The following is a 25049-nucleotide window of genomic DNA, read 5'->3' as shown; positions in this document are numbered from 1 at the left end:
CTCGCCCACACAGAAGTCCATAGAGAAAATCTCAAGAGGACACAGGAGCTGCTGGTCTACTGCTGCCTCGTGTGGTCACTTTGTGTCACAGCATCAAATGTGAATGAAGGATTTCAAATGCCGAATTTAACTTAGTGATGGAGGCAGCAGTGGACCAACAACTCCTGTGTGCTGTGATGTTAAAATCACTGATTTTCTCTAAGGGGTTTGGTGTGGGGGAGTGCTTTACAAACTTGTCCAAAAGCGTGGATTTAATCCAAGCCTTGTGGTGTTTTTTGGACAAACCAAAACATGTTACAATCAGTTGAATTTTTATTGATTTTCTTTTAATGCATGGAAGAACATTTTTATGACTCAAACTTTCACCATATGACTGTCATAGTGATGCATTTATGACAAAAAAATAACTCTAACCTAGAGACACTGGTCATACAGTTGTGTTCAAAATAATAACGTGTAACCAGATCAATCACTGATGAGTGAGGTCAATCAGGTGCCTCTAAGTTAAGTACAACACGTATTTCTCTCTGAAAACCTGAGGAAAATAAAGAACAGCAGACTTTGACTAAAAGGTTGATTGGAGAGGGGGAAACGTATAAAGAAGTGCACAAAATGATCTCTGATGTTTTAAAACCAGAGAGACGTGGAAGGAAGCGGAAGACGACCACTGGAATGGATGGAAGAAGAAGAACTCCGGCAAAGATCAGCTCCAGGGCGATCAAAGACGCGCTGAAGTTACCTGTGAGGACTGCAGCGATTAGACGACACCCCCCCGCTGAGTCCCTCTGTTAACAAAAAGACGTGTGCTGAAGAGGTTACAACCGGTTCCAGACCAACAAAACTAAACTTATGGAGTGGCCGGCACAATTCCCCAGACCTCAGTCCAATAAAAAACCTGCGAGGTGACGTCAAAAAATGCGGTTTGTGAGGCAAAAAGCAAGAAAATGCAGATGAATTGTGGAATGCTGTCAAATCATCGTGGGCTGGAACCTCCACAGATGTGAAACAGTGGTCATTCAACGGAACGTTAGTTCAGTGCTGAATCCTGAAGATGTTCCAGTTTATGCAGTAAACAGTTCTTCATTTTCTGTAAAGCAGTTTTTGATTGTTTTGATATAAGGAGAATATAAGGAGTTTGTGCTTTACTCACGTTTTTTAAACACACTGCTATTATTTTGAACACAACTGATCTGTAACAACAAAGAAGAAGGAAGTACAACGGGAGGAGCTGTCGCAGTTTTTTTCCGGTCGTCGCGTTTCCAAGTTCAGATGATCTTGGCACAAACAAACGGGTGCAGATTGCTGCAGGAATCTTGGTACCACTTGAGTTCAACTGCAAAACAACAACAACAACAACACAGACACAAACAGTTAGGACTTCAGTCTTCAGACTTGGGTTCATTATAGCGTCAGGGTAACTGCGATAGTCGACGATATCTTAAGAATATTTCATGAGAATCACAGACACAGGAAACTCAAGTTTGTAAACCGCTCACTCTCCCACACCAAACCCCATAGAGAAAATCAGTGATTTTAGCTCGCGGAGCCACAGGAGCTGCTGGTCTACTGCTGCCTCGTGTGGTCACTTTGTGTCACTGAGGTCAATCTGAACACAGGGTTTTAAAACCCAACATGACAAAATAAGACGTTTGAATTTAGTGATGGAGGCAGCAGTGGATCAACAACTCCTGTGTGCTGTGATTCTAAAATCACTGATTTTCTCTATGGGGTTTGGTGTGGGAGAGTGAGCGGTCGAGAAACTTCTGTTTCCTTAAAATGCAGAAGTATTTTATTACGGCACAGTTTGCGCTTACATGACATGAAGGTACTTTTTTATGGATTAAATCAGAGGTTTAAAAGGTTAAAGGTTGTGCGTGTGTGTGCGTGTGTGTGTCATTACTTCCATAATTCATCCTAAGGCAGTCCTGAGAGGAGCTTGGACTGGTGTAGTCATGCCAGTTTTCATAGTAGAACTTGGAGCCGTCACTCCACATCCACAAACCAGTCTGTGGACACACACACACACACACACACACATGAACGTATGTATATATATATATACATATATATATATACACATATATGTATATATATAAAAATATCATGTAAACATGTCACTGCAGATGATCGACTGCGTACAACTACGGCGTCAGAGCCTCCGATCCACGTTTCAGGAAACTCGTGTCCGTCTCCTCTGGTCAACGCCATCACAAAGTGGTTTTCCTCATAACTGTGGATCGACGCCAGGTTCCCGCCGTCGAACTGACAGTAGACCTGCAGGACAGAGGAACGCTCACACTCAACATCAACACTGTTGCCTGTAGAGGACGCTCACGCACTGACGACCCGATGTTTGTCCCGGGCCTCACCTCAGCCTCGCTCCACTTCTTCGGGGTGTTGATGAAGATGAAACACCTTTTTTTGAAGAGGGTCCAGCCGTCGGGACAGAAGTACATGTTGCCTGCAAGCATTGGGAATTTCTTTCACATTCACTCGTTTATGGCACTTTTTCATTATACAGATAATTTTCCAGCTGAAGCTTTTTAAACTGTCTCTACACCAAACCCCATAGAGAAAATCAGTGATTTTAACATCACACACACAGGAGTTGTTGATCCAATGCTGCCTCCATCACTAAGTTCAAATGTCTTATTTTGTCACCTCGGCTTTTGAAATCCTTTGTTCAGATTACCCTCAGTGGCAGAAAGTGACCACACGAGGCAGCAGTGGACCAGCAGCTTGTGTGTTCCCGCGACCTTAAATCGCTGATTTTCTCTATGGGGTTTGGCGTGGAAGAAAAAATGTCATTACTCACTGCAGTCAAAAGAGGGCGGTCCTAGCTCCGTCTGCGTGTCTGGAATCATCATTCCGGTGATGACGTCGACGCACCAGCACCTGCCCGTGGAACCCGAGCACTGCATCGCGTCAAAATTCCCGTTCATGTCGCACGAAGGGCAGTAACTTCCGATCAACTGGTAGCAGCGCTGTCTCTGGAGTTCGCAGTTGGGAACGTGTCTCCCGATGGGGGAGGGGGAGGTGGCGTTGGGCGGGGCAGCTTGGCCCAGGGTCACAAGGACGCCGAGAGCGAGGACGACACGGGCAAACGTCATGGTCGTCATGGTCGTCATGGTCGTCATGGCGAGACTGTAAAAGAGTTAGCATAGTAATCAGATTACATGCAGCAATTCAATCAAATAGAATCAGATAAGATAAAGTATCAGGGTAAACAAAGTAATCAGATTACATGCAGAATTCAAACAAATAGAATCAGATTAGATAAAGTATCAGGATAAACAAAGTAATCAGATTACATGCAATCATGAAGTAAATATAATCAGTTTGGGTAAAGGGAGTAAAGGTAATCAGATTACATGCAGTCATGAAGTAAACAAAGTAATCAGATTACATGCAGTCATGAAGTAAATATAATGGTAAACTGAGAAAACAAAGTAATCAGATTACATGCAGCCATGAAGTAAATATAATGGTAAACTGAGAAAACAAAGTAATCAGATTACATGCAGTCATGAAGTAAATATAATGGTAAACTGAGAAAACAAAGTAATCAGATTACATGCAGTCATGAAGTAAATATAATGGTAAACTGAGAAAACAAAGTAATCAGATTACATGCAGTCACAAAGTAGATATAATCAGTTCGGGTAAATGGAGAAAACAAAGTAATCAGATGATTATTATTATTTATTTATTTACTTGTCAAATTAAAACATTTTATTAATTATGAACCATATTAATCTGGGATTATTGATTAAATGATTGATTAAAAATGAGAAGTGGACTCACATAGAATTAGAAGCTGCGGTGACGAGTCTCTTCTTCTTCTTCTTCTTCTTCCCTGACTTTTATCCTGCAGCGTCTGTCGTCTCGATTCTTTCTCACACTCCTCGTCTTCCTCTCTTCACGATCACTTTATGCTCAGATTATTTTCCACGCCTTTGTCTCTTTGTCGCCGTTTGCCGTGACCTCGTCTCCAGTTTTTTTTTTATATGTAACTTTAGGAACTTATTTCAATGCCAAATTTTGTTCCTTCTTTGTTTGGTTGAATCATTTTGTGGCAAATTTGGGTCAAGCATTATTTTCACATATAAGCATGAGACTGATTTACTGCACCTATGAGACACTGACACTCACTGGTCACTTTATTAGGTACACCTGTTCTTTCATGGTCACTCTCCCACACCAAACCCCATAGAGAAAACCATCAATTTTAACGTCACAGCACACAGGCGTTGTTGATCCACTGCTGCCTCCATCACTAAGTTCAAATGTCTTATTTTGTCACTTCGGCATTTTAAATCCTTTGTTAAGATTGACCCCAGTGACACAAAGTGACCACACGAGGCAGCAGTATACTGGCAGCTCCTGTGTCCCTTCAAGATGAAAATCAGAGCTTTTCTCTATGGACTTTGGTGTGGGAGAGTGAGTAGTTCACAAACTTGAGTTTCCTGTTGGACAGGTCAAATGTCGACCTCCTGTGATTGGATTACACCACTCCCATGTTCCCATTTAGTCACAAACAACCCAAAATTGTGGTGAAATATAATCAGTACCACAGTAAGTAAGTACTCACATTACATGCAGTAAATCAGTCTAATATAATCAGATAGAATGATCAACAGTATAAACAAAGTATTCAGATTACATAATAAGGCACAAAATAATCAGATTAGATAAAATAGCTAAACAAAAAAAGTAGCCAGATTATGTGCAGTAATTAGGGAAAATATAATCAGATTAAATAAAGTACCAGAATAAACAAAGTACTCAGATTAGTAATTAAGTCAAATATAATCAAAATAATCAGAAACAAAAGTATTCAGATTACATGCTGTTATGTAAAATATATTCAGATTAAATAAAGTATCAAGGATTACATTCAGTAATTAAGTAAAATATAATCAGATGAATCAATTGTGTAAACAAAGTATTCATTTTACAAAAGTAGGCAAAAAAACCATCAGATTAGATAAAAGATCAGAGTAAACAAAGTAGTCAGATTATGTGCAGTAATTAAGTACTGTTATGTTAATAATAATAATGACGTGGTCTCTTCCTGTTCTTCTCTGTGTCCAGTAACCGAGGACGTTGTTTGTCTTCATGACAAACAGGAAGTGGTTTTGGTTTCACAGTCTTTACGTTACAGTGTTTTATTACACAAACCATGTAACACAAACCACAGATTTACTGTCATTTCACTGCATCATCAGGACGTTTTGTCTTTACTTCACAGTGAGTTGAGGACATTTAATCCCTCACACACACACACACACGCTTCACCATGTCACCAGTGCTGCCTCAAAGTGAATTTTCATGCTTGCTGCCTGCTTTTCACGCTCGGTTACAGCTGTGACGAGTCACTTCCTCTCTGCACCGACACAAAAACACCATCTTTGTCTTTGTCGAGAAGAAGACGACGACGAAAGGTAAGACGACGACGACTCTAAGACAAACGTTCAGTTTCATTTACGTTTCGTTACATTTGATCGATCGCTGCAAAAACTTTTTTACAAACGAAACTCCCTTGTTTGCTTCTTCTGCTAGGTAGTAATCCGATTACATGCAGTTTATAATTCTCTGTAATTATCTGTGCTTTAGTATTTTTATTTTTCTATATTTCATTGTTTTTAAATTATCCAACGAGCAATCAAATCCAAAAACTTTTACCTCGATACCCAAGTTAATTGAAATTTGGTTGATTTAAAAGTTAAAATAATTTAATAGAATAAATTAAATTGGCTCTTCTATCATTCTTTACCTTCGTTTATTTGAACGTAACATTGTGTCATGACAACAGAGGAAAACTCCGTTGCTATGTTGCAGCAAAGAAATTAATAAATTTGTCACTCATTGGCAGAAATGCAGAAAATAATGCAAAGTCCCCTGTTCGCGACAACCGTCACTTCTTCCCACTCTCTTGCATCAATGACCTCAGTCTTGACTTTTTCTCCTTCAGTATGGGACAGCAGGCCAACCTTAACTCCGCCCCCCTCTTGTTCCTCCTCTCCCTGTGCTGGGCTCAGAGGGAGGGGCCGACCTGTGACCGCTGTGACCTGCGATTCTCCTGCGACTGCTCCCGCTGTGGGTTTGTTCGCGTTCCTGTGGTTACAGACCGTGCAGTTTCTCTGGATCTATCCTTCAACAACATCACCTCGGTCGCCAAAGACGACCTGAGAGGCCACACCCACCTGAAGGCTCTGCTTCTTCATGGTAACAATGTTTTTTTTCTGTTTTCTGTCTCGATAATACTGACCAACATAGCTAAAAACAGACGGTGGGTTCTCTTCAGGTTCTCTGGGTTCCTCCCACAGTCCCAAGAACATCCATCCATCCATTTTCTACCGCTTTATCCTTTGTGGGGGGGGCTGTGCCAATCTCGGCTGACATAGGGCGAAAGGCAGGTCACACCCTGGACAGATCACCAGTCCATTACAGAGACAAACAACCATCAACTCTCACCTACAGTCAATTTAAGCCCGTGGTATACTTAAGCGCACATGCCGCGCATCACATATTGCAGACCCTGGTATACTCGCACATCAGGGTCCTATAGTATCCCACTTCTGCATCGGGTGGCCCTGTGTACAAGTCTGGACACAGGGAATTGGATGCATTCCTCCCAAAGAAGAAGAGAAAGATGCTGCAGCTCCCTCGGTCACGTCTGGTTCGAGCGGCTTACAGCTGAAAGGCCTGTCAGGCAGGGGAGTCGGGGTATCAGCCAGGTTGAGGCTCGGATGACGATCCTTGGCGACGACACCTGTTGCCGAAGTGGTTTTTCTGCATGGTGAGCGGGGCTTACTAAGCCACCTACCTGTGGGGCGGAAATTCATTTCGCACATGCACTGTCCACACGCGCCAGTATATATATATATATGTATATATATATATATATATATATATATATATATATATATGTATATATATATATATATATATATATATATATATATATATATATATATATATATATATATGTATATATATATATATATATATATATATATATATATATACACACATATATACATACATATATTTCTTTTTTTTGAGAAGAAAAATTAAATGGAAATTGTTCTGGCTACATGGTACCTTTGTTTTGAATCGTCTTAAAGTTCAAAAACTTTCATTTGCTCGTTTTTAAACATTACAAAAAACAGGTAATGGACTGGCTGAGATCCACGCATCAGCGATGGACTCCCTTAAGAACCTGGAGGACCTCGACCTGTCAGACAATCAGCTCACGTTCCTGAACCGCCAATGGTTCAGCGAGCTCGGCTCTCTGCGGCGGCTGAACCTGCTCAACAACCCGTACAGGTAATGGGGGGGGGTGAGAGACTTCTGTCCACATATTTTTACCTGCCTTGTATGAACACCACCCTCTTCTGCAGCTGCGTGGGCTCAATGCCGGTGTTTGAGCGGCTGCTCGGGCTGAGGTGGCTGGGGTTCGGAGGCCCTGCTCTGGTCGAGATAAAGAGAGGAGTTCTGTGGGGAGTCACACAGCTGGAGGAACTTGTTGTCCACGCCAACAACCTGACCAGGTCATTTCAACCCTTTTGTTATTTTTACCTGATTCTGAGTGTGTATACATTTTTAACTTTAACTTAAATGTAGGGAGAGTTTCTGCCTCCTGGACCCAAGGTGGGAGCTGGTGCCACAGTCTCGGCAGCTGAAAGCTCTGAAAAGCTAAAAAGTCTTTTGTCCCGGCATTTTATTTTTAAACAACTGTTCCAGTTCCAGTGCTTTACAAACACATATATGAAACATTGAAGGACATGAGTTTCTCCTTGTGGCCTTTAACTCTTCCTGTGCAGGTACGAGTCTGGGGCTCTTGCGTATGTTTGGCCGTTGGGTCACGTCACTTTGAGCCTCCGCGGACCGTTTCTAACAAATGCAGCTTTGGCTTCGGCTGTGCTCGCTGACGTCACGTACCCAGAGACGCCCATCGTCCTGGTGGACCTCCATCTGCTCGGGAGTGAGGCTGTTCAGCCGTTAAGAGAGGCGGCGAAAAGGAGGGTCAGGTATGGCCACGATTACTAGCCTAAAAAATACTGAGTGTGGAAGAAGAAAAAACAACTGGTGTCACTTCTTTGGCGTCTCCCCTCAGGCACATGACCTTCCGTAACATTTTTGTTACTGATAAGGCCATAGTCGACCTCCTGGAGGTTTTGGACGGAGTTCCAGTCTCCACCTTGTCCATGGATGGCGTCACACTGTCCGGAGTGGGCAGGTAGGAAACCAGACATTTTTGTTTCTGTTCGAATAGATAATAAGTGGAGGTAGACTTGCGGTTTGCTCGTCGAGGCCAATCCAGAGATAAGAATATTTTGAACAGCCACTAGGGGGCGAAGCTTCAAATGAGCTTCCACTTCTCACTTCATTTATAAAGTCAGGAAAAGCTTTTCAACAGAACATGATGTAGATTTTGGGAAATATGGGTGGACACCAGTGTCCATGGTCCAATAGGAGCCTGGTTACAGATGACATCTGTTAATTTCTGGTTCCATCCTCAACATGGTGCCAGAGGCCTTAAACCAATAGTTCAGATCTTCATGTTTCCACTCACTCATACCCATTGTAGGGGCTAGCCCATTGCTAGCTACTGAGTTACTGTGTAGTACATTAGGCTGACTCACTTCACGTCACAATTTTGTGACGCTCCATGTTGTTTGACACAAAAGTCCAACACCCTGGACTTCCTGAACGTCTGCAACTAACGATTATTTTCACAATAGATTGATCTGTTGGTCAAACAAAGTAATTGTTTGGTGCAGAAAATGTCAGAAAATGTAGAAAAAATGTTGATCAGTGTTTCTCAAACCTGGATATGATGGTGTTCTCAAATGTCTTGTGTTGTCCTCAAAACATTTTTTTCTAGTTCTTCGTTAAATGGAACAAAGAAACCAGTAAATATTTACATTTAATTAGCTGAAAAGTCTGAGAACTTGGGTTGGGTTTCAAACAATTGGCAACAACACTATTTCACTAGTCTATACCTGGTGCTACAATGCCACCCAGTGTACAAACTCTGAATTGCAATCAATGCATCACAGCTCCTGTACTTATTAAGGAGTTTCTATAATCCTGCTAACAAACAACAAATGGTGACAATGACTTCCTGTTGAGTCCAGGCCAAGTTCGGTACAATTAAGTTTATGCATGCTCCACTGGCGTTTTACCTGAGGGGGCACTACTGAGCCAGTTTTCACACATGTTTAGGGGGTCAAATTAGAGATTCTTTGGAGAGAAAAATAATAATTCTTAGAAGAACAATAGGTCCTCACGCCACTGTTAGTGCTCGGGCCCTAACAAGATCTTCTTTGGTTGTTTTAAGGTGGGAGAAAGCAAACTGGACCGATCAAAGAAGCATAGACAGGTTCTTCTTACGAGACACTATGGTGTTGGAGGTCTATAAGTTTGTGTCGTTCCTGCAGCTGGGGTTTCTGCTGCAGTACCCCAGGATGGTGTCCGTCATAAACGCCAGGGTAAGAGACGATTATTACCCCACATCACACACTGCAAAAAATAATTTTTATGAGCATATAATAAGCCTAATTTCTGGGAAATTGCTGTGAGAAACAACCATGACACATCCTACGTGAAGGTCAAACTCTCACCAATCTTCCTAAAGTTCACTGCTTCTTTGTTGTCCTCAGGCGTTTGTGATTCCATGTGCCACCACTGGCCTTTTCATGAACCTGCAGTACCTGGACCTGTCTGACAACCTGCTGACGGACTTGACCTTGACTGAGACTCTGTGCGATGGAAATGGCACACTTAAGGACCTCCGTGTTTTAAACATCAGCGGAAATACTCTCAAGGTGTTCCCTCAAAACATGAATAAATTAATTATAGTTTCTCTCTGAGAATCAATAAAAAAAAATACTCACCTCTACTTCTCCTCTGTCCAACCTTCACCCAGTCTTTGTCCACATTGAGTCGACTGGTGGCAAAACTTCACAAACTGACCCACTTGGACATCAGCAGGACCCACTACAGCTTCATGCCCCAGAGCTGCTCCTGGCCCTCCACCCTGTGGCACCTCAACATCTCTGGAGCTAAACTCACGACTGTCACCCCCTGTCTACCAACAACTCTGCAGGTACTGAACATGGACCGTGCAGCTGACCTCAAATGAGCACAGCAGCAACACTCATCAAATCACCTTGTACTTTATGGCAAGCAGGTGTTGGATCTGAGCAACAATGACCTACAGGGCTTCACCATGGCCCTGCCCACCCTGAGAGAGCTCCACCTGTCTGGGAATAAGTTTCTAAAGCTGCCTGTGGGAAGTTTGTTCCCCAGTCTTCAAACACTGACCATACAGGTGAGAAGAAATCACATTGCATATATCCGCGTCCGTCCTGCTCTGCTATGTGACGCCTCTGTGTTCCTCCACAGTCCAACACCTTGAACATGTTCAGCCGTTCAGACCTCCAGTCGTACCGACGACTCCAGAACCTCCAAGCCGGTCACAACAAGTTTGTCTGCTCCTGCGACTTTGTCCCCTTCATCCAGTCGAGCATTAAAGGAGATGAAGGTGTGCATTTAACAGACGAGGAGGAGGGCTATGTCTGTGACGCTCCTCTCTACCTGCAGGGGCAGGCGGTGGGTCACGTCCACCTGTCTGTCGTTGTATGCCACAGAGTTTTGTTTGTGCTGTTGTGCTGCGGTGTGGTGTTGTTTGTTGGGATTCTGGTCAGCGTCCTGCTGTGGCGCCTTCATGCCTTCTGGTACCTCGGGATGATGCGGGCGTGGCTGAGGGCCAAGCGGAGCTCCCGGCAGCGGCGACTCCGAGATGAAGCAGGTTCAGAAGCGCTGCTGTCCTTTGATGCATTTGTTTCCTACAGCGAAAGAGATGCTGGCTGGGTAGAATCCTTTCTGGTACCTGAGCTGGAGGAGTCAGGGTAAGTGTCGAAAGCCTCCGTTTTCACCAAGTGGTTCATTTCATTAGGTCATGCAGATATTTGTGTTACCTCCCTGACTAAAGCAGCAAGTTATTTCTCCAGTAGTGAAAATAACAAAGACACACACGTCAAGCTGGTGTTACCTTCACGCAGGAGGATTTATTCTTCCACAAAATTATACTTCAGGTATCAAACATTGTACATGCCTGTAGACTAACATCTTGTAAACTTGTTATGTATATCATAGCCATTCAGAAACGCTAAGCTAGAGCAGTAACAATCGCTTCACATGTTCATTTAATGCACAAGATTACAGTATAACTCAGGCTACTTAGGCCCTTAACACATCCACTCAAATATCAGATAAACAAATAGTCATTCTTCCGATCTGTATTCCCATATATTTCAACCATATCATGAAAAATAATAAATGCTTTTGTTTTTACTGTCTCACAGAAAATGTCTTACAGTGCAAACGTTTACTTAAACTTCCTGTTTGGACTTGCTTTTCCCGCTGGCTGGCTGGCTGGCGCACGCACACGCACGCACGCGCGCGCGCACACACACACAGAGAGAGGTCGGCTAGCATTAGCCAGTTAGCTTCTATCTCCGTTTACACAACATTCTCACAACAACTTGTTACTCTAACCAACCCGTGCAAACGATCTCATCAGTAACAAGTTTCAACTCTTGAAATATTGCATTGACACTCATTTTAAGGCATGTTTACTGACCTGTAGTGAAAATAACAAAGACACGCGCGTCGCGCCGGTGTTACCTTCACGCAGGTGGATTTAGACTTCCTCTGTGCGTGTCGCTATTCTCTACCCAAGTGCAATGCGCCACCTAGCGGCCTGGATGTGAAATGTCGTCTGTCCAACAATGAATGGTGTGTGCTTCTGTGCAGTTAAATTACATGAGTGATGAAGCAATTACATTAACCGAAAAAAGGAAAATAAGAAATAGGGGGTGTGTGCCTTTTCTTTCTATTTAATTTACTCTAGTATACTATATACTATACAAGTAACAAGTTTTTAATGGAATTTATTAGAGCTGAAACAATTAATCGATTCAGCTTTTTTCATGCTTAAAACAACATTTCCGATTGTTTAAGCTTCTTAAATGTTTCTTCATTTCTTTGCTCTGGATAACAAAGAAATCATTAAAAGTTAAATATTTTGGTTTGTGGACAAAACAAGACATTTGAGAACATCATCATTTCCAGGTTTGACGAACACCGATCGACATTTTTTAATGTTTTCTGATTTTTTAGGGACCAAACGATTCATCGAGAAAATAATCGACAGATTAATCGATTATGAAAATATCCGTTAGTTGCAGCTCTAGAATTTATTTGTTAAGCTGTAATTATAATTATAACTATAGTATCAGTCAGTCAGTCATCATCTACCGCTTTATCCTCTTTATCATCTCAGCTACATCGGGCGATAGGCGGGGTACACCCTGGACAGTTCGCCAGTCCATCGCAGGGCCACACACAGATAGAGACAAACAACCATTCACTCTCACACTCACTCCTATGGTCAATTTGGAGTGTCCAATTTACCTATCCCCACATTGCATGTTTTTGGACTGTGGGAGGAAGCCGGAGTACCCGGAGAGAACCCACGCACACACGGGGAGAACATGCAAACTCCATGCAGAAAGGCCCTTGTTCCAACCGGGGCTCGAACCCGGGTCTTCTCGCTGCAAGGCGAGAGTGCTAACCACTACACCACCATGTGGCCCTATAACTATAGTATAATTACTATAATTGACATACCCAAAGCATACCATGGCGAGCTGAATTGCACTGTAGCACTTGGTGGAAAACACGGCCTGTGATTTCAATCCCTGCTTACACAGATTCATGTCGACCAACTGTGACAAAAATGACCTTCTTACTGTTTCTCCAGAGAGACCGACGACGACTCTCCGCCTCTGACCCTGTGTCTCCACAAGCGGGACTTCCTCCCCGGGCGGTGGATTGCAGACAACATCATGAGCGCCATCGAACGCAGCAGGCGGACAGTCTTCGTCCTGTCCGAGAGTTTTGTCCAGTCCGAGTGGTGTCGCTACGAGCTGGACTTCTCCCATTTCTGGCTTTTCGATGGGAACACCAGTGGCCAGCCGGCCATCTTGATCCTGCTGGAGCCGCTGCCAAAGGACAACATCCCCAAACGTTTCTGCAAACTCCGCAAACTCATGTGCTCGACCACGTACCTGGAGTGGCCTCAGGATGACGAGAGGAGGGGGGAGTTCTGGAGAAGTCTCCGAAGCGTTTTGAGAGGAAGAGGACAGGATGACTGAAAAAGACAACGTGATGGAGGATGAAAACAACAGGAAGGAGGAGAGGGAGAAACAAAAGTAGCTTCGGGGAAAGTGTAGAAAAGGAAACATTGGAGGAAAGAAAAGACTAAGACAGGGGATGAAGGTTTAACTTAAATTGATAGTTAATGTTTTTTAAGGAGTGGTGGTATGAGGTATGGACAGTTTTGACTGAGTCATGAGCGCCCCCATGTGCCGAGAACATGCTGAAGTAAAGCAGGCACGGGTGGGTAAAACCGCTCACTCTCCCACACCAAAGATCACAGCACACAGTGTTTGTTGATCCACTGCTGCCTCCATCACTAAATCCAAATGTCTTATTTTGTCACTTCAGCATTTTAAATCCCTTATTTAGATTCACCACAATGACACAAACTGACCACACGAGGGAGCAGTAGACCAGCATTTTCCTGTGTCCCCGTGAGCTAAAATCACTGACTTACTCTTTGGTGTGGGAGCTTTCAGCTACTGGATGGTGCTCTCAATCACAGCATAGGCACAGCCTTTATATTAGTAGAGTTTAGATACTGTAAAGATTTCTTTTGATTTACATTATTAAAGTAAGCTTATCGCTTTCCAAACAGAGTGAATATGAAAAAATGGCTCATTAATAAGTAAATATTAATTAATTTATTAATAAATTAAATGAAAGCACCATAAATACACACAAAAGAAAACATACACACAAACCCATGGAGTCGCCCCCATATGCTTATCGTTTTTGGAAAAATGACATTACATTACATTACATGTCATTCAGCAGATGCTTTTATCCAAAGTGACTTACAAGGGAATTGAGTACAACCTGCCAGGGATGGAGTTGAACTTGACCATGAAGAAATGGCTCATAAATGAGTCTTAAAAGCATCATAAATGAAATGACACGTAGGCTCATTGATTGAAACATGCACACAAACACATGGAGTCGCCCCCTGGTGGTAATTCCATAGAACACAGGTTTCAGGTACTGCTAAAATGGCTTCTCTCCACATACAGTCTATGATCACCTGTGCTACCTTTTTAACAACACAACACTTTTGAGAACTGATGTCAACAGAGGACAAACAAACAAAATTGCAAAGCTCTTTAATGTGTAATAATAATAATGATAATAAGACAAGCTGATACAAAGTCAGTCAGTCATCATCTACCGCTTTATCCTCTGCTAGAGGGTCGCGGGGGGTGCTGTGCCAATCTCAGCTACATCGGGCGATAGGCGGGGTACACCCTGGACAGTTCGCCAGTCCATCGCAGGGCCACACACAGATAGAGACAAACAACCATTCACTCTCACACTCACTCCTATGGTCAATTTAGAGTGTTCAATTTACCTATCCCCACATTGCATGTTTTTGGACTGTGGGAGGAAGCCGGAGAACCCGGAGAGAACCCACGCACACACGGGGAGAACATGCAAACTCCATGCAGAAAGGCCCTTGTTCCAACCGGGGCTCGAACCCGGGTCTTCTCGCTGCAAGGCGAGGGTGCTAACCACTACACCACCGTGTGGCCCTGATACAAAGTCAATGATAAAAAAAAAACAACATCAGCGGTTAAACCCAACCCTGTCTTCTGATTGGCCAGCTAGAGAGAGACTTCCCTGTGATTGGCTACTAAGATGATTATTTTCTTAGTGACTCACACCGCACCAACACGTTGAACCAACTTCATTCAACTGAATTCCGGCTTTTAGAATGGTTTGTCGCAGACACGCACGTAGCTTCTTTTATTCAGTCTGGTGACGCAGAATTTCGGCTTTTAGAATGGTTTGTCGCAGAGATGGTTGTTGTGCTATTGTCTTCAAAAAAGTGCTCCAAGTGTGACGTGTGCTTCCAGTATTCAGCCGTTAAGCCCAACCCTGTCTTCTGATTGGCCAGCTAGAGAGAGACTTCCCTGTGATTGGCTACTGAGATGATTATTTTCTCAGTGACTCACACCGCACCAACACGTTGAACCTGATCTTCAACTGAATTCCGGCTTTTAGAATGGTTTGTCGCAGACACGCACGTAGCTTCTTTTATTCAGTCTGGTGACGCAGAATTTCGGCTTTTAGAATGGTTTGTCGCAGACACGCACGTAGCTTCTTTTATTCAGTCTGGTGACGCAGAATTACGGCTTTTAGAATGGTTTGTCGCAGAGATGGTTGTTGTGCTATTGTCTTCAAAAAAGTGCTCCAAGTGTGACGTGTGCTTCCAGTATTCAGCCGTTAAGCCCAACCCTGTCTTCTGATTAGCCAGCTAGACAGAGACTTCCCTGTGATTGGCTACTGGAATCATGTCAGGAAACAGCACTAGCAGTTAGCATTGAAAAGCTTCATCACTGTCCCTCGTCGTAGCTCCTTATGTTTTCATTGAGAGTCACAAGAAACAGAGACAACTGAACCACCTGCACTACCATTTTTGACTGGTTTACTATGGTGGCTTATGGTTACTTTCTTTCTGTAAGTTATTGATTCTGACATTGCCGGTTTCTTTTGCCCCTGAGCAGAAGAAATACTGTACTGCAAATCTTTCATACCTGTGTGGTCACTAAAGGGTTAACTGTTTTGACTCTGTGAGCAGGAAGAAGTTATTAATAAGAGATAGAGTTTCAAAAAGTAAGGAGCAGATTTTTGTCGGCGTTGCGACGAGTGTTTCTCTGGTGTTCTGCTACCAGAGCTGGTGTTTTTCTTCCGTGAGGGTTAAGTGAGGTGCTGATTCTTCTTGGAATGTCTGGATCTCCATGTAAGAATTTATATATTCATTTAGTCATTTAGTATCCTGGCAGTGAACATTCATGAGACGAAGGAACAAAGGGGAATACAAGGAAACTAAAAGGGACACAGATGTATTTTATTATTTGTTTTATAAAAAAGAAGAGCTTTTTTTTTATTTTACATTTCAAAAGCTGTTGAGGTTGTTGTCATTTCCTGTTCAGCTGTAATAAAGTACAAATAAATACTTCACACACAATGAGACAAATTTAAGGCGTGGACACATAGTTTCGACTGAGTCGTGAGCGCCCCCATGTGCCAAGACATGCTGAAGCAAAGCAGGCTCACATAAAACTCCACTCACTCTCCCACACCAAAGTCCATAGAAAAAAAATCAGTGATTTTAACATCACAGTACACAGTGTTTGTTGATCCTCTGCTGCCTCCATCACTAAATTCAAATGTCTTATTTTGTGACTTCAGTGTTTGAAATCCTTCATTTAGATTCACCACAATGACAAAAACTGACCACATGAGGGAGCAGACCAGCATTTCCTGTGACCCTGTGAGCTAAAATCCCAATTTACTCTTTGTTGTGGCTTGAGGATAAAGAGGTAGACGATAGATGTTTTTTGGGTGTAACTTTTATTTCATTTCTGGTTTATTTATTTTTTTACATTAACATACTCTTATCTCTTTTGGAAAATAGGCTCATAAATGAGTCTAAAAAGCATCATAAATGAAATGAGACGTAGGCTCATTGATTGAAACATACACACAAACCCATGGAATCGCCCCCTGGTGGTAATTCAAGAGAACACAGGTTTCAGGCACTACTAAAATGGCTTCTCTCCACATACAGACTATGATCACCCGTGCTACAAAAAACAAAATCACAACAAAGCTCTTTAATGTGTAATAATAATAATGATTATAATACAAGCTGATACAAAGTCAATGATAAAAAAACAAATTTTTTTGAATTTCTTTCATTTTTGTAGGTGATTACATTAGTGTCCCAAACTTTATATATGGGGACCCACTTGTTAAAAATGACAAACTATTATCAACTACATCACAGCATCAATTATGACAAGAGCAAACTAACTAACCAACGAACTAACTAACTAGAATTACATCTATACCAAAATTCAGGGTTCGAATTGTGTATCTCGTTTATGTAAATCATACTCTTTACATTGACAACTGCATTGTTTGTGATTAAAATAATAAAATAATAACAATTAAAAGTGTTTTTTTGGCAAGGGCGTAAGTTCGGACTGGTAGGGACCAGATTTTCTGGTTTGTACAAAAGAGAAAACGAGTAAGTGTGAAAAAAATGGCGTGTGTTTAGTGCAGGCCAGAGAAAAAGGCAAAGGCAAAATAGTTTTTGGTTATATTTCTAATGACCCCCCCAGATGTACGATTCAACTACCTTCATGGAAGCCCAACCCCTTTTCATGGGCGCCCAGCTCCCATTGGCTCCCACGTAATTCGAACACTGCATAAATCTTTACCCCCCAAAAAACTCAGTGATCCATGTTTGCGTCCCGACTCTGTGGGTCACACAGCGCGGCGTTTTTTTTTTTGAACATGAAAACGATAACCTATGCAGCCAGATGTGTTTGGCTGAGGAACCTCTGGTCCGATCACCTAATTGGTGTGCATGGGCTCAGGTGTATGACGGAGATCTAGATGTCTTTTAGGTGCTGGTTTCCTTTTGCTTCTTCAGTGATTCTCTCCAACAGCGTCTCATTGTTCTTCTCCCTCAGATTGCTCACAAACTTGTTGAATATGTGAAGCAGAGGAAGGGCATACTCAATCACGCTCTCTCCAGAGCCCTTTGGCCATGTGTAGGTGTATCCTGCCGTGTGCAAACCGAAAACTTGACACGACTGATCAAACACTGGGGAGCCAGAAGAGCCATGATACATGAAAGTGTTGTAGGTCACACATTTGTCTGCTGCAGCTCCACCCTTCAGTATGTTTTCAATGCCTTGGTTTTTGAGCTCATGCACGACTGACTGGATAATGAATACGGTGTCTTTGTACTGACTCACGTGCTCATTGATCTCTTTGATCCTTTCCTCCTCCTCAATGATACATGTTGGATCCATTTTTTTAATGTCTCCTTGTGGGTGTCCGATGATACAGGCTTCACCATTCTCAGGTACTGGACCAAACTTCTTCAGGAGTCCTGGTGGTATCACAACGCTCTTTTTACTTTGAGATTTTGATCTTTCGCCTCCTGGACAGAGTTTAAGTACGGCATAATCTAGCTCTTTGTCAATGTCGATAAATTCTTTCTCACACGAGAATCCGCAGTAATCTGTTTCTGGCTGGGGTAGTTCAAAGTCAAATAGGGCATAGACTGGTACGTGATTTTCTGGCTGTACTTTGTCAAATAAATGTGCATTGGTCAGGATTAAGTCGTCAAACAGGACAAAGCCAGTGCCCTCACAAATGCCATAAACCACAATCTTACACACTGATTTGCTCAGTTTCAGCAGCTCTCTGACTCTGTGAACTTCGCTGAATGATTGTTGGATTTTTCCAAAATTTTCCTTCTTCAATTCCAGCAGCTCCTCAAAAGGTCTTTGACGGACTCTTTTCTCCATAAGTGCTCTCAGCTGTGGAAACTGGTCACACAGTATTTGACGAATCTCCTCTGTGTTGTCGTCGTTTGTCCTTTCCCCTGCTCTTATCACACTGACTCCTTTCTGATGTGCTCCTGGGGTTTCCTGCAGGTTGTCACTGCCCTTTGCTCCCTCTGCTTCCTTTTTCATCCTCTCCATGCATATCTTGAATTTATTCCCATGTAAAACCATAATTTTCATCGTACAGTCGTACGTATGTTCCTTTTTATCAATGTCTTCCAGATAGAAACTGTCAAAATCATTAACAAAGCGACCATCTTTTTGCAGAGCTTCTACCACAGTTATCTCTTTGTCTCCGTAAATACAGACGTACTTTGAATTTTTGAGAGCATTGCTTCTGAAGAGCGGCTTTGTTTTGGCATTTCGTCCAAAATCTTTGTCAATGAAGAAGATGGCATATTCTTCCTCTGGGCGTATAGGTAGATCCTCTTTGGTTTTTCTTTCGATGATTTTATTATCCATTAACACTAGTAGGTTCTCATTCATTTCGAGCAAAGTACAGGGGAAATGTGTGGCTATGGTACACTCATTATCTCCTGTGCCTCTCTGAATCACAATGTTTTCATCTGGACAAGTGATCTTCTGTCTAATTTTTTCATTGGATTTCATCGCGTCCAGCACTGTGCACAGACTCTCACAGAGTACGGTGTGTTTTTTCTCTTTGTTTTTAAATTTCACAGTGAAGATGTGGGAGTGACCAGTCTGTAGAAAATCAGAGTGGAAACACAAAGATTAGAGGACCTGCAGCCTGTTTGCTGAATGCAGTGTATCATCGTAGACTCACCGAAAGTTTAAGGTCATCATCCCTCTCTTCCTTTATTTTACGGTGACAGTCTGATGACGAGGCCTGCCCAGTGAGGAGAAGATTACTGTGTTAGGTGGACAGTCAGGAAATATTCAGAGTAAAAGTCAGCAAGACTTAAAAATATCAAAAATAAAACTATGAGATGCTCTGACAGTGCTGTGACAAACATGGCACGTTCCAGTGGAGAGAAACAGAAGCAAACCTATTTCCTGCCAGCCCTCTGTGTATAACATCCTCTACATGGTGTTGTAGGAGGGCAAATATCTAGCAGAATGTAACACTCTCTCCCAAGAGGTATTTTGTCTTTCCAGCATTAGGAAGAGGTTTTTCAGAATAAAGTAAAGTAAATATTGATTTGATCTGACTCCATTTACAAAACAAATAACTTCACTTTTAAATATTGGTGGGAATTAAAGTTAACCAATCATTGAAAATGTAAACCCTTTAAGAATTAAATCTTATTGTCAAGAACTTTGATATCGGTCTAGTTCAGGGATGGTCTATCTCCACACAGGTGGTACAAAGTTGATGTAATCTCACGTGATGTGAGAGGTTACGAAGATTTAGTGTAGAAATCAGGCTGCAAAACTGTGAAAACAGTAGTCGATAGAAAAGCAGGGAGAATCTTTGACGCTCTGATCTCCTAGACAGAGGGAGGGACCCTCTCTAGGGACTAGAGAGGGTCCCTAGAGAGGAGGGACCCCGTCCCCCGGTGAGAGTCGGTCGTGGCGCACCACCGCACCACTCATGTGTGACACTCTTGTTTGATGAATTAGGCATCAATTCATGAAAAATAACTGTTGAAAGTGGAAATATGGAGATAAAAAGTTTCATCATCATCCTCCTCTTCCTCACATATACTTCACACACTGGTGTAGTGACATTAGATTAAGATGAAGTGAGGCATAAAGCGACTTTAATTATTATTAGTTTCATTTTCTATGCGCTCAACATTCCTCAGCTCCACTCCGATCACATACGGATAAACAGTATTTCAGATTTTCCTCCATGTACCACCAGAGGGCTCTTATGTAGCACAGTTTGAGAACCAAGGCTCTCATGTTAACTCACCATGTCACTCTGCACCAGATCTTCAAGCTACACCGGCTTGAAGCAAAGCTGAGACGAAAAAGAAGCTCAGAGAACACGTCCACACAAAGTTCAAAGATGACGGACAAGCAGAAGAGACTGTTGGACCTGTGTGAGGAATCATTACATTATTAACAAACACTCAAGATTTAAGCAACTTTGTTTACATTTCCTTTAGTTTTTGACATTAAAATCACTTCAGACACGACAACAAAGACAATAAGAGTAAATTAAAAAGGAAAGGAATTAAGAATTCTGGCTTTCAGTTCCTGGTATTTACACTGATTCCTCATAAACAGCCTCACAGTGTCAAATTGTGCTTTTTAGTCTTAGTGTTAACTGTAAAGACAGATTAAAGGCTAAATCCTTAACTTTTATGACTTAAACATGCAGTTACTGTACCTGTTGCTCAGAGACGTCCTCCTCCTTCTATTCAAAAATTGGTGCTAACTGTTCGCCTGGTTTCGGTTACATTTATACCCCCGGAAGTTTGCTGCCTAAAACCTGTTCAGCATATTCTGGAAGGTTCTGGAAATCTTTAACTCTTTCCTGACCAAACGCAGTCCTTCATCGTCCCTTTGCACCGCCTCCTCTCCTTCCCACGCTGGTCTTAAGTATGGCATAATCTAGCTCACTGTCGATAAATGTTGCCTTACACAATAATTTGCAGTGATCTTTTGATTGAGGGATTTTTCGCTCAGGCTGTTCATGGTTAAATGTGGCGACAACTTCTATCTGCTGGCTTTAATCGGTCATGAGTAAGTCACCAAAAACCACAAAGTCGGTGCCCTTCATCCCTCTATTCAATATCTTAACCTCAGCCTCTCTGTACATTTGATGAATGTTGAGTTACCCATTAAACATTATTGTTTCTAATAGTGTGAGACGATTATTTTCTCAATGGCTCACACTGCACCAACACTGTACTTGGCAGTGGCTGCAGTCAGTGCAGAGAACCTGTTGGATCGGTGTGAGTCATCACTTATTCAAATGATGAACAAAAAAAACAAAACATGGACGTTAAAAGACAAAGGGACTTTCAGCAGTGTTTGCTCTATGACAGCAGGGGAAGCTTTGCTCTCTCTCTAAAATAAGAATGCAATCAACGTGGTATGATGAGTCGGTTATGAATAACTCAGAGTGGTGCATGACAATATCATAACGTAGCTTCTGTTTTTTTCACTGTGGTGAGCGAGACACATAATATCACATTGATGCTAATAACAAGAGTAAAATGAAAAGGAAAAACCTACGAGAATTCTGGATTTTAGAAAGGTTTGTGTCGCAGAGACAGTCGTGCTCTTCTCTCCAGAAATTAGTGTAAAAAACAGTTTTTAGCAGCTTCATCACTGTCCCTCGTCGTAGCTCCTGACGTTTTGATTCAGAGTCACAAGAAACAGAGACAACTGAACCACCTGCACTGCCAAGGCTGCAGCAGCCTTTGTTTTTTTTGACTATTTATTTTGCATTTTTTCCTTCTGAGGAACGAAGTGAAGGACAGGAAGTCAGGTGACCTAAAAGTTAAAGCAAATACTTCAAAATAAAAGCCAAGAGGACAGTAGAGAAACAAATAATAGCCGATTAGACAGACAGACAGACGATTAGTCATGTTTACCCTAGTTCATCTGGTATTTGTTGGTTTATTTGCAACATTTTTAGGCCTATATACAGCATGTATTTTATCTGTATGTTTTTTTATCATTTCAGAGCCACCCATACCTCCATGAAGAGAAGAGGATGTGTTGACGTGTAGCAATAAATAAGGACTATTGAGAAAATAAAGAGGCATTTGGTGTCTTCTTAACCAACCCCCTTCAGTAGACCTGGCCTCACTTACCACACAGTCACCGCACGGCCAGTGATTGTTTTTTTTTGCACTTCATCACTGTATCATATCATCATCATCATCATTCACCCTCAGCTCAGATTTAAACCTGCATGTCCTTCTGGCCTAACGCTGCTGTCACCTTCATCATGACAATGTTATACTTGATTTACTGACCATTTCAGACCTGTAGATATTTACGTTCAGATACCGTGTGACACCTGCTGGTCAGATTTAGTCATTTTTCAATTGATGTCTATTTATGCTGTCCATAGAGCAAAGGCCTTGTTCTTTTTAAGGTTTGAGTCAATAAAATATGTTAAACACCTCATTACAACCTGAAATGTTGGTCAGTGTATTGTCTCAGCTCACGATATATTTGGAGACTTCCATTCAACTTCCATTGTTTCTAGTTTGCAGTGCTGTTACAACCCAGTTGTGTCTAGGGTTTTTGGTTGCAACACCTTTGTTCGTCTGGGTCAAAAGAGGTGACAGGAAACCAACTGAAAAGTTTAACAATATCTACTACGAACAAAAAGTAACTAGGGCTAAACAAAGCTGGATTCTGGTCGCGCAGAGTTCACTTCCAAGAAGCTCCTCCAGATCTCCAGATCTGACAATCACCAGATACACAAACACCAACACACTCAGCCACCTCAGTTGCCAAGCTATAACTTGCATTTGTTTGTCTCTGTTGTGAAGTAGCCTGTCTCATACAGCGCCACCACAGCTGAGCATAGATTAGCTGACTGTGCACCTGCTTAACAAGCTAGACGCTAGCTAATCACTGATATGACGTGATGACCAGCACATAACTAATGTCAGCAGAGTTTGTCATTAGTACAACATGTGAATCTGTCAGTACACTTAAGCTGAATATTATGTATTAGGCTACATAATTAATACGTATGCTTAACGTATGGAACGTACTGAAAAGAAAAATGTTAAGTTGTACGTCAAGACAATTATCTTATCATTGTGATTACATCATAAAATGAAACACAATGAACAAAAGAGAAATTCAAAACAGATTCAACTTTATTGTATTTACAGGGTAACAAAATTCATTTGAGCATTTGATCATCGGTGCATGTTCCATGTTGTCCATCAGCTCAGGTATAGCTCCTCATACAGGATGTTGTTTAGGTATTGGTTTCCTTTTGCTTCCTCAGTGATGTTCGCCAACAGCATCTCATCGTTCTTCTCCCTCAGAACGCTCACAATACTTTTTATTATGTAAAGCAGAGAAATGGCATACGCGATGGCTGTTTGTTCAGAGCCATCTTGGCATTTGTGTTTGTATCCCCCCGTGTGTAAACCGATAAGATTACCATATTCATCAAACACTGGGGAGCCAGAGGAGCCATGCTTCATGACTACTGTGTTGTAGGTCACGCATTCCTTTGCTAGAGCTCCACCTGGCAGTATTTTTTTAATGCCTTGGCTTATTAGCTCTTGCTCTGACTTAATGGTGCCATTGTACTGACTTAAGTGCAATTTGATTGCATTGATCCTTTCATCCTTCTCAATGATCTGTATACACTCAAAACCTTTTACGTCTCCATGTGGGTGTCTGATGATACAGGCTTTACCTTTCTCAGGTAGTGGACCAACTCTTTTCAGGAGTCCTGGTGGTATCACAGAGCTTAACTCTGGAAAGAGCCTGAGTATGGCAAAATCTAGATCCTTGTTCAAATATACGTTCTCACATAATTTCCAGTAATTGGTTTTTGGCTCGTGTTCATAGTTAAATGTGGTGACAATTTCTACAGTATCTGTTTCCTTTAAATCGTTAAATAAATGTGCGTTGGTCAGGAGAAAGTTGTCAAAAAACACAAAGCCGGTGCCCCAATATTCTATATCTTTTCTATTCAATATCGTAATCTTAATCTTACACACCGATCGGACCGGATTCAGCAGCTCCTTGTCTCCGTATGTTTCGATGGATGTTGAGTTATCCATTAAACTCACTATTGTTTCTAATAGTGAGACGATTATTTTCTCAGTGACTCACACCGCACCAACACGTTAAACCTGATCTTCAACTGAATTCCGGCTTTTGGAATGGTTTGTTCTAGAAGCGCGCACGTACGTTCTTTTTCCCAGTGTAGAGAGCAAGGCACGTATGTCACATTACCTTGATGACACAGTGTTCCGAAGTGGAATTCTGACTGGTTTGTCGCAGACACGCACGTAGCTTCTTTTATTCAGTCTTGTGACGCAGAATTTTGGCTTTTAGAATGGTTTGTCGCAGAACCTGATCTTCAACTGAATTCCGGCTTTTAGAATGGTCTGTCGCAGACACGCACGTAGCTTCTTTTATTCAGTCCGGTGACGCAGAATTTAGGCTTTTAGAATGGTTTGTCGCAGAGATGGTTGTTGTGCTATTGTCTTCAAAAAAGTGCGCCAAGTGTGACGTGTGCTTCCAGTATTCAGCGGTTAAACCCAACCCTGTCTTCTGATTGGCCAGCTAGAGAGAGACTTCCCTGTGATTGGCTACTGAGATGATTATTTTCTCAGTGACTCACACCGCACCAACACGTTGAACCTGATCTTCAACTGAATTCCGGCTTTTAGAATGGTTTGTCGCAGACACGCATGTAGCTTCTTTTATTCAGTCTGGTGACGCAGAATTTTGTCTTTTAGAATGGTTTGTCGCAGACACGCACGTAGCTTCTTTTATTCAGTCTGGTGACGCAGAATTACGGCTTTTAGAATGGTCTGTCGCAGA

At 42.2% G+C, this 25049-nt stretch overlaps 4 protein-coding genes across 4 annotated transcripts; 1 reads left to right on the top strand and 3 right to left on the bottom strand.

The window, feature by feature from the left end:
• Positions 1 to 304: 304 nt before the first annotated feature.
• On the bottom strand, positions 305 to 3889 carry si:dkeyp-75b4.10 (galactose-specific lectin nattectin). The gene is made up of 6 exons (XM_058625485.1): positions 3805 to 3889; positions 2816 to 3144; positions 2370 to 2461; positions 2140 to 2274; positions 1901 to 2006; positions 305 to 1333 (listed from the first exon to the last, which is right to left on the bottom strand). The coding sequence occupies exons 2-6, from the start codon at positions 3135 to 3137 to the stop codon at positions 1266 to 1268; spliced, it is 723 nt and encodes a 240-aa protein (XP_058481468.1). The 5' UTR covers positions 3138 to 3144; positions 3805 to 3889; the 3' UTR covers positions 305 to 1265.
• A 1274-nt stretch (positions 3890 to 5163) lies between these two features.
• Positions 5164 to 16477, top strand: tlr2 (toll-like receptor 2). The gene is made up of 12 exons (XM_058625610.1): positions 5164 to 5444; positions 5975 to 6228; positions 7176 to 7332; positions 7407 to 7556; positions 7830 to 8036; positions 8123 to 8245; positions 9350 to 9500; positions 9672 to 9836; positions 9938 to 10117; positions 10202 to 10342; positions 10417 to 10922; positions 12839 to 16477. Exons 1-12 carry the CDS (start codon positions 5332 to 5334, stop codon positions 13230 to 13232), a joined length of 2541 nt encoding a protein of 846 aa, XP_058481593.1. The 5' UTR covers positions 5164 to 5331; the 3' UTR covers positions 13233 to 16477.
• A 91-nt stretch (positions 16478 to 16568) lies between these two features.
• On the bottom strand, positions 16569 to 20976 carry LOC131456919 (serine protease FAM111A-like). Its single transcript, XM_058625611.1, has 4 exons — positions 20896 to 20976; positions 20476 to 20601; positions 19384 to 19446; positions 16569 to 19301 (listed from the first exon to the last, which is right to left on the bottom strand). The coding sequence occupies exons 2-4, from the start codon at positions 20476 to 20478 to the stop codon at positions 17634 to 17636; spliced, it is 1734 nt and encodes a 577-aa protein (XP_058481594.1). The 5' UTR covers positions 20479 to 20601; positions 20896 to 20976; the 3' UTR covers positions 16569 to 17633.
• A 2208-nt stretch (positions 20977 to 23184) lies between these two features.
• Positions 23185 to 24882, bottom strand: LOC131456573 (serine protease FAM111A-like). Its single transcript, XM_058625028.1, has one exon. The coding sequence runs from the start codon at positions 24278 to 24280 to the stop codon at positions 23426 to 23428; it is 855 nt and encodes a 284-aa protein (XP_058481011.1). The 5' UTR covers positions 24281 to 24882; the 3' UTR covers positions 23185 to 23425.
• Between the last annotated feature and the right edge of the window lie 167 nt (positions 24883 to 25049).

This window comes from Solea solea, chromosome 3 (assembly GCF_958295425.1).
Source record: "Solea solea chromosome 3, fSolSol10.1, whole genome shotgun sequence".
Taxonomy (NCBI): Eukaryota; Metazoa; Chordata; class Actinopteri; order Pleuronectiformes; family Soleidae; genus Solea; species Solea solea.
The sequence above is the reverse complement of the archived record's forward strand: the minus strand, read 5'-3'. Positions and strand labels throughout refer to the sequence as shown.

Coding starts and splice junctions, on each gene's coding strand:
- si:dkeyp-75b4.10 (XM_058625485.1), bottom strand. CDS start 3,137: ATGACGACCATGACGACCATGACGACCATGACGTTTGCCCGTGTCGTC. Junction 2,462..2,815: donor ACCGCCCTCTTTTGACTGCA/GTGAGTAATGAC, acceptor CAATGCTTGCAG/GCAACATGTACTTCTGTCCC. Junction 2,275..2,369: donor AGAAGTGGAGCGAGGCTGAG/GTGAGGCCCGGG, acceptor TCTGTCCTGCAG/GTCTACTGTCAGTTCGACGG.
- tlr2 (XM_058625610.1), top strand. CDS start 5,332: ATGCTTGCTGCCTGCTTTTCACGCTCGGTTACAGCTGTGACGAGTCAC. Junction 7,333..7,406: donor CTGCTCAACAACCCGTACAG/GTAATGGGGGGG, acceptor CCTCTTCTGCAG/CTGCGTGGGCTCAATGCCGG. Junction 8,037..8,122: donor GCGGCGAAAAGGAGGGTCAG/GTATGGCCACGA, acceptor GTCTCCCCTCAG/GCACATGACCTTCCGTAACA.
- LOC131456919 (XM_058625611.1), bottom strand. Junction 19,302..19,383: donor ATGATGACCTTAAACTTTCG/GTGAGTCTACGA, acceptor GATTTTCTACAG/ACTGGTCACTCCCACATCTT.
- LOC131456573 (XM_058625028.1), bottom strand. CDS start 24,280: ATGGATAACTCAACATCCATCGAAACATACGGAGACAAGGAGCTGCTG.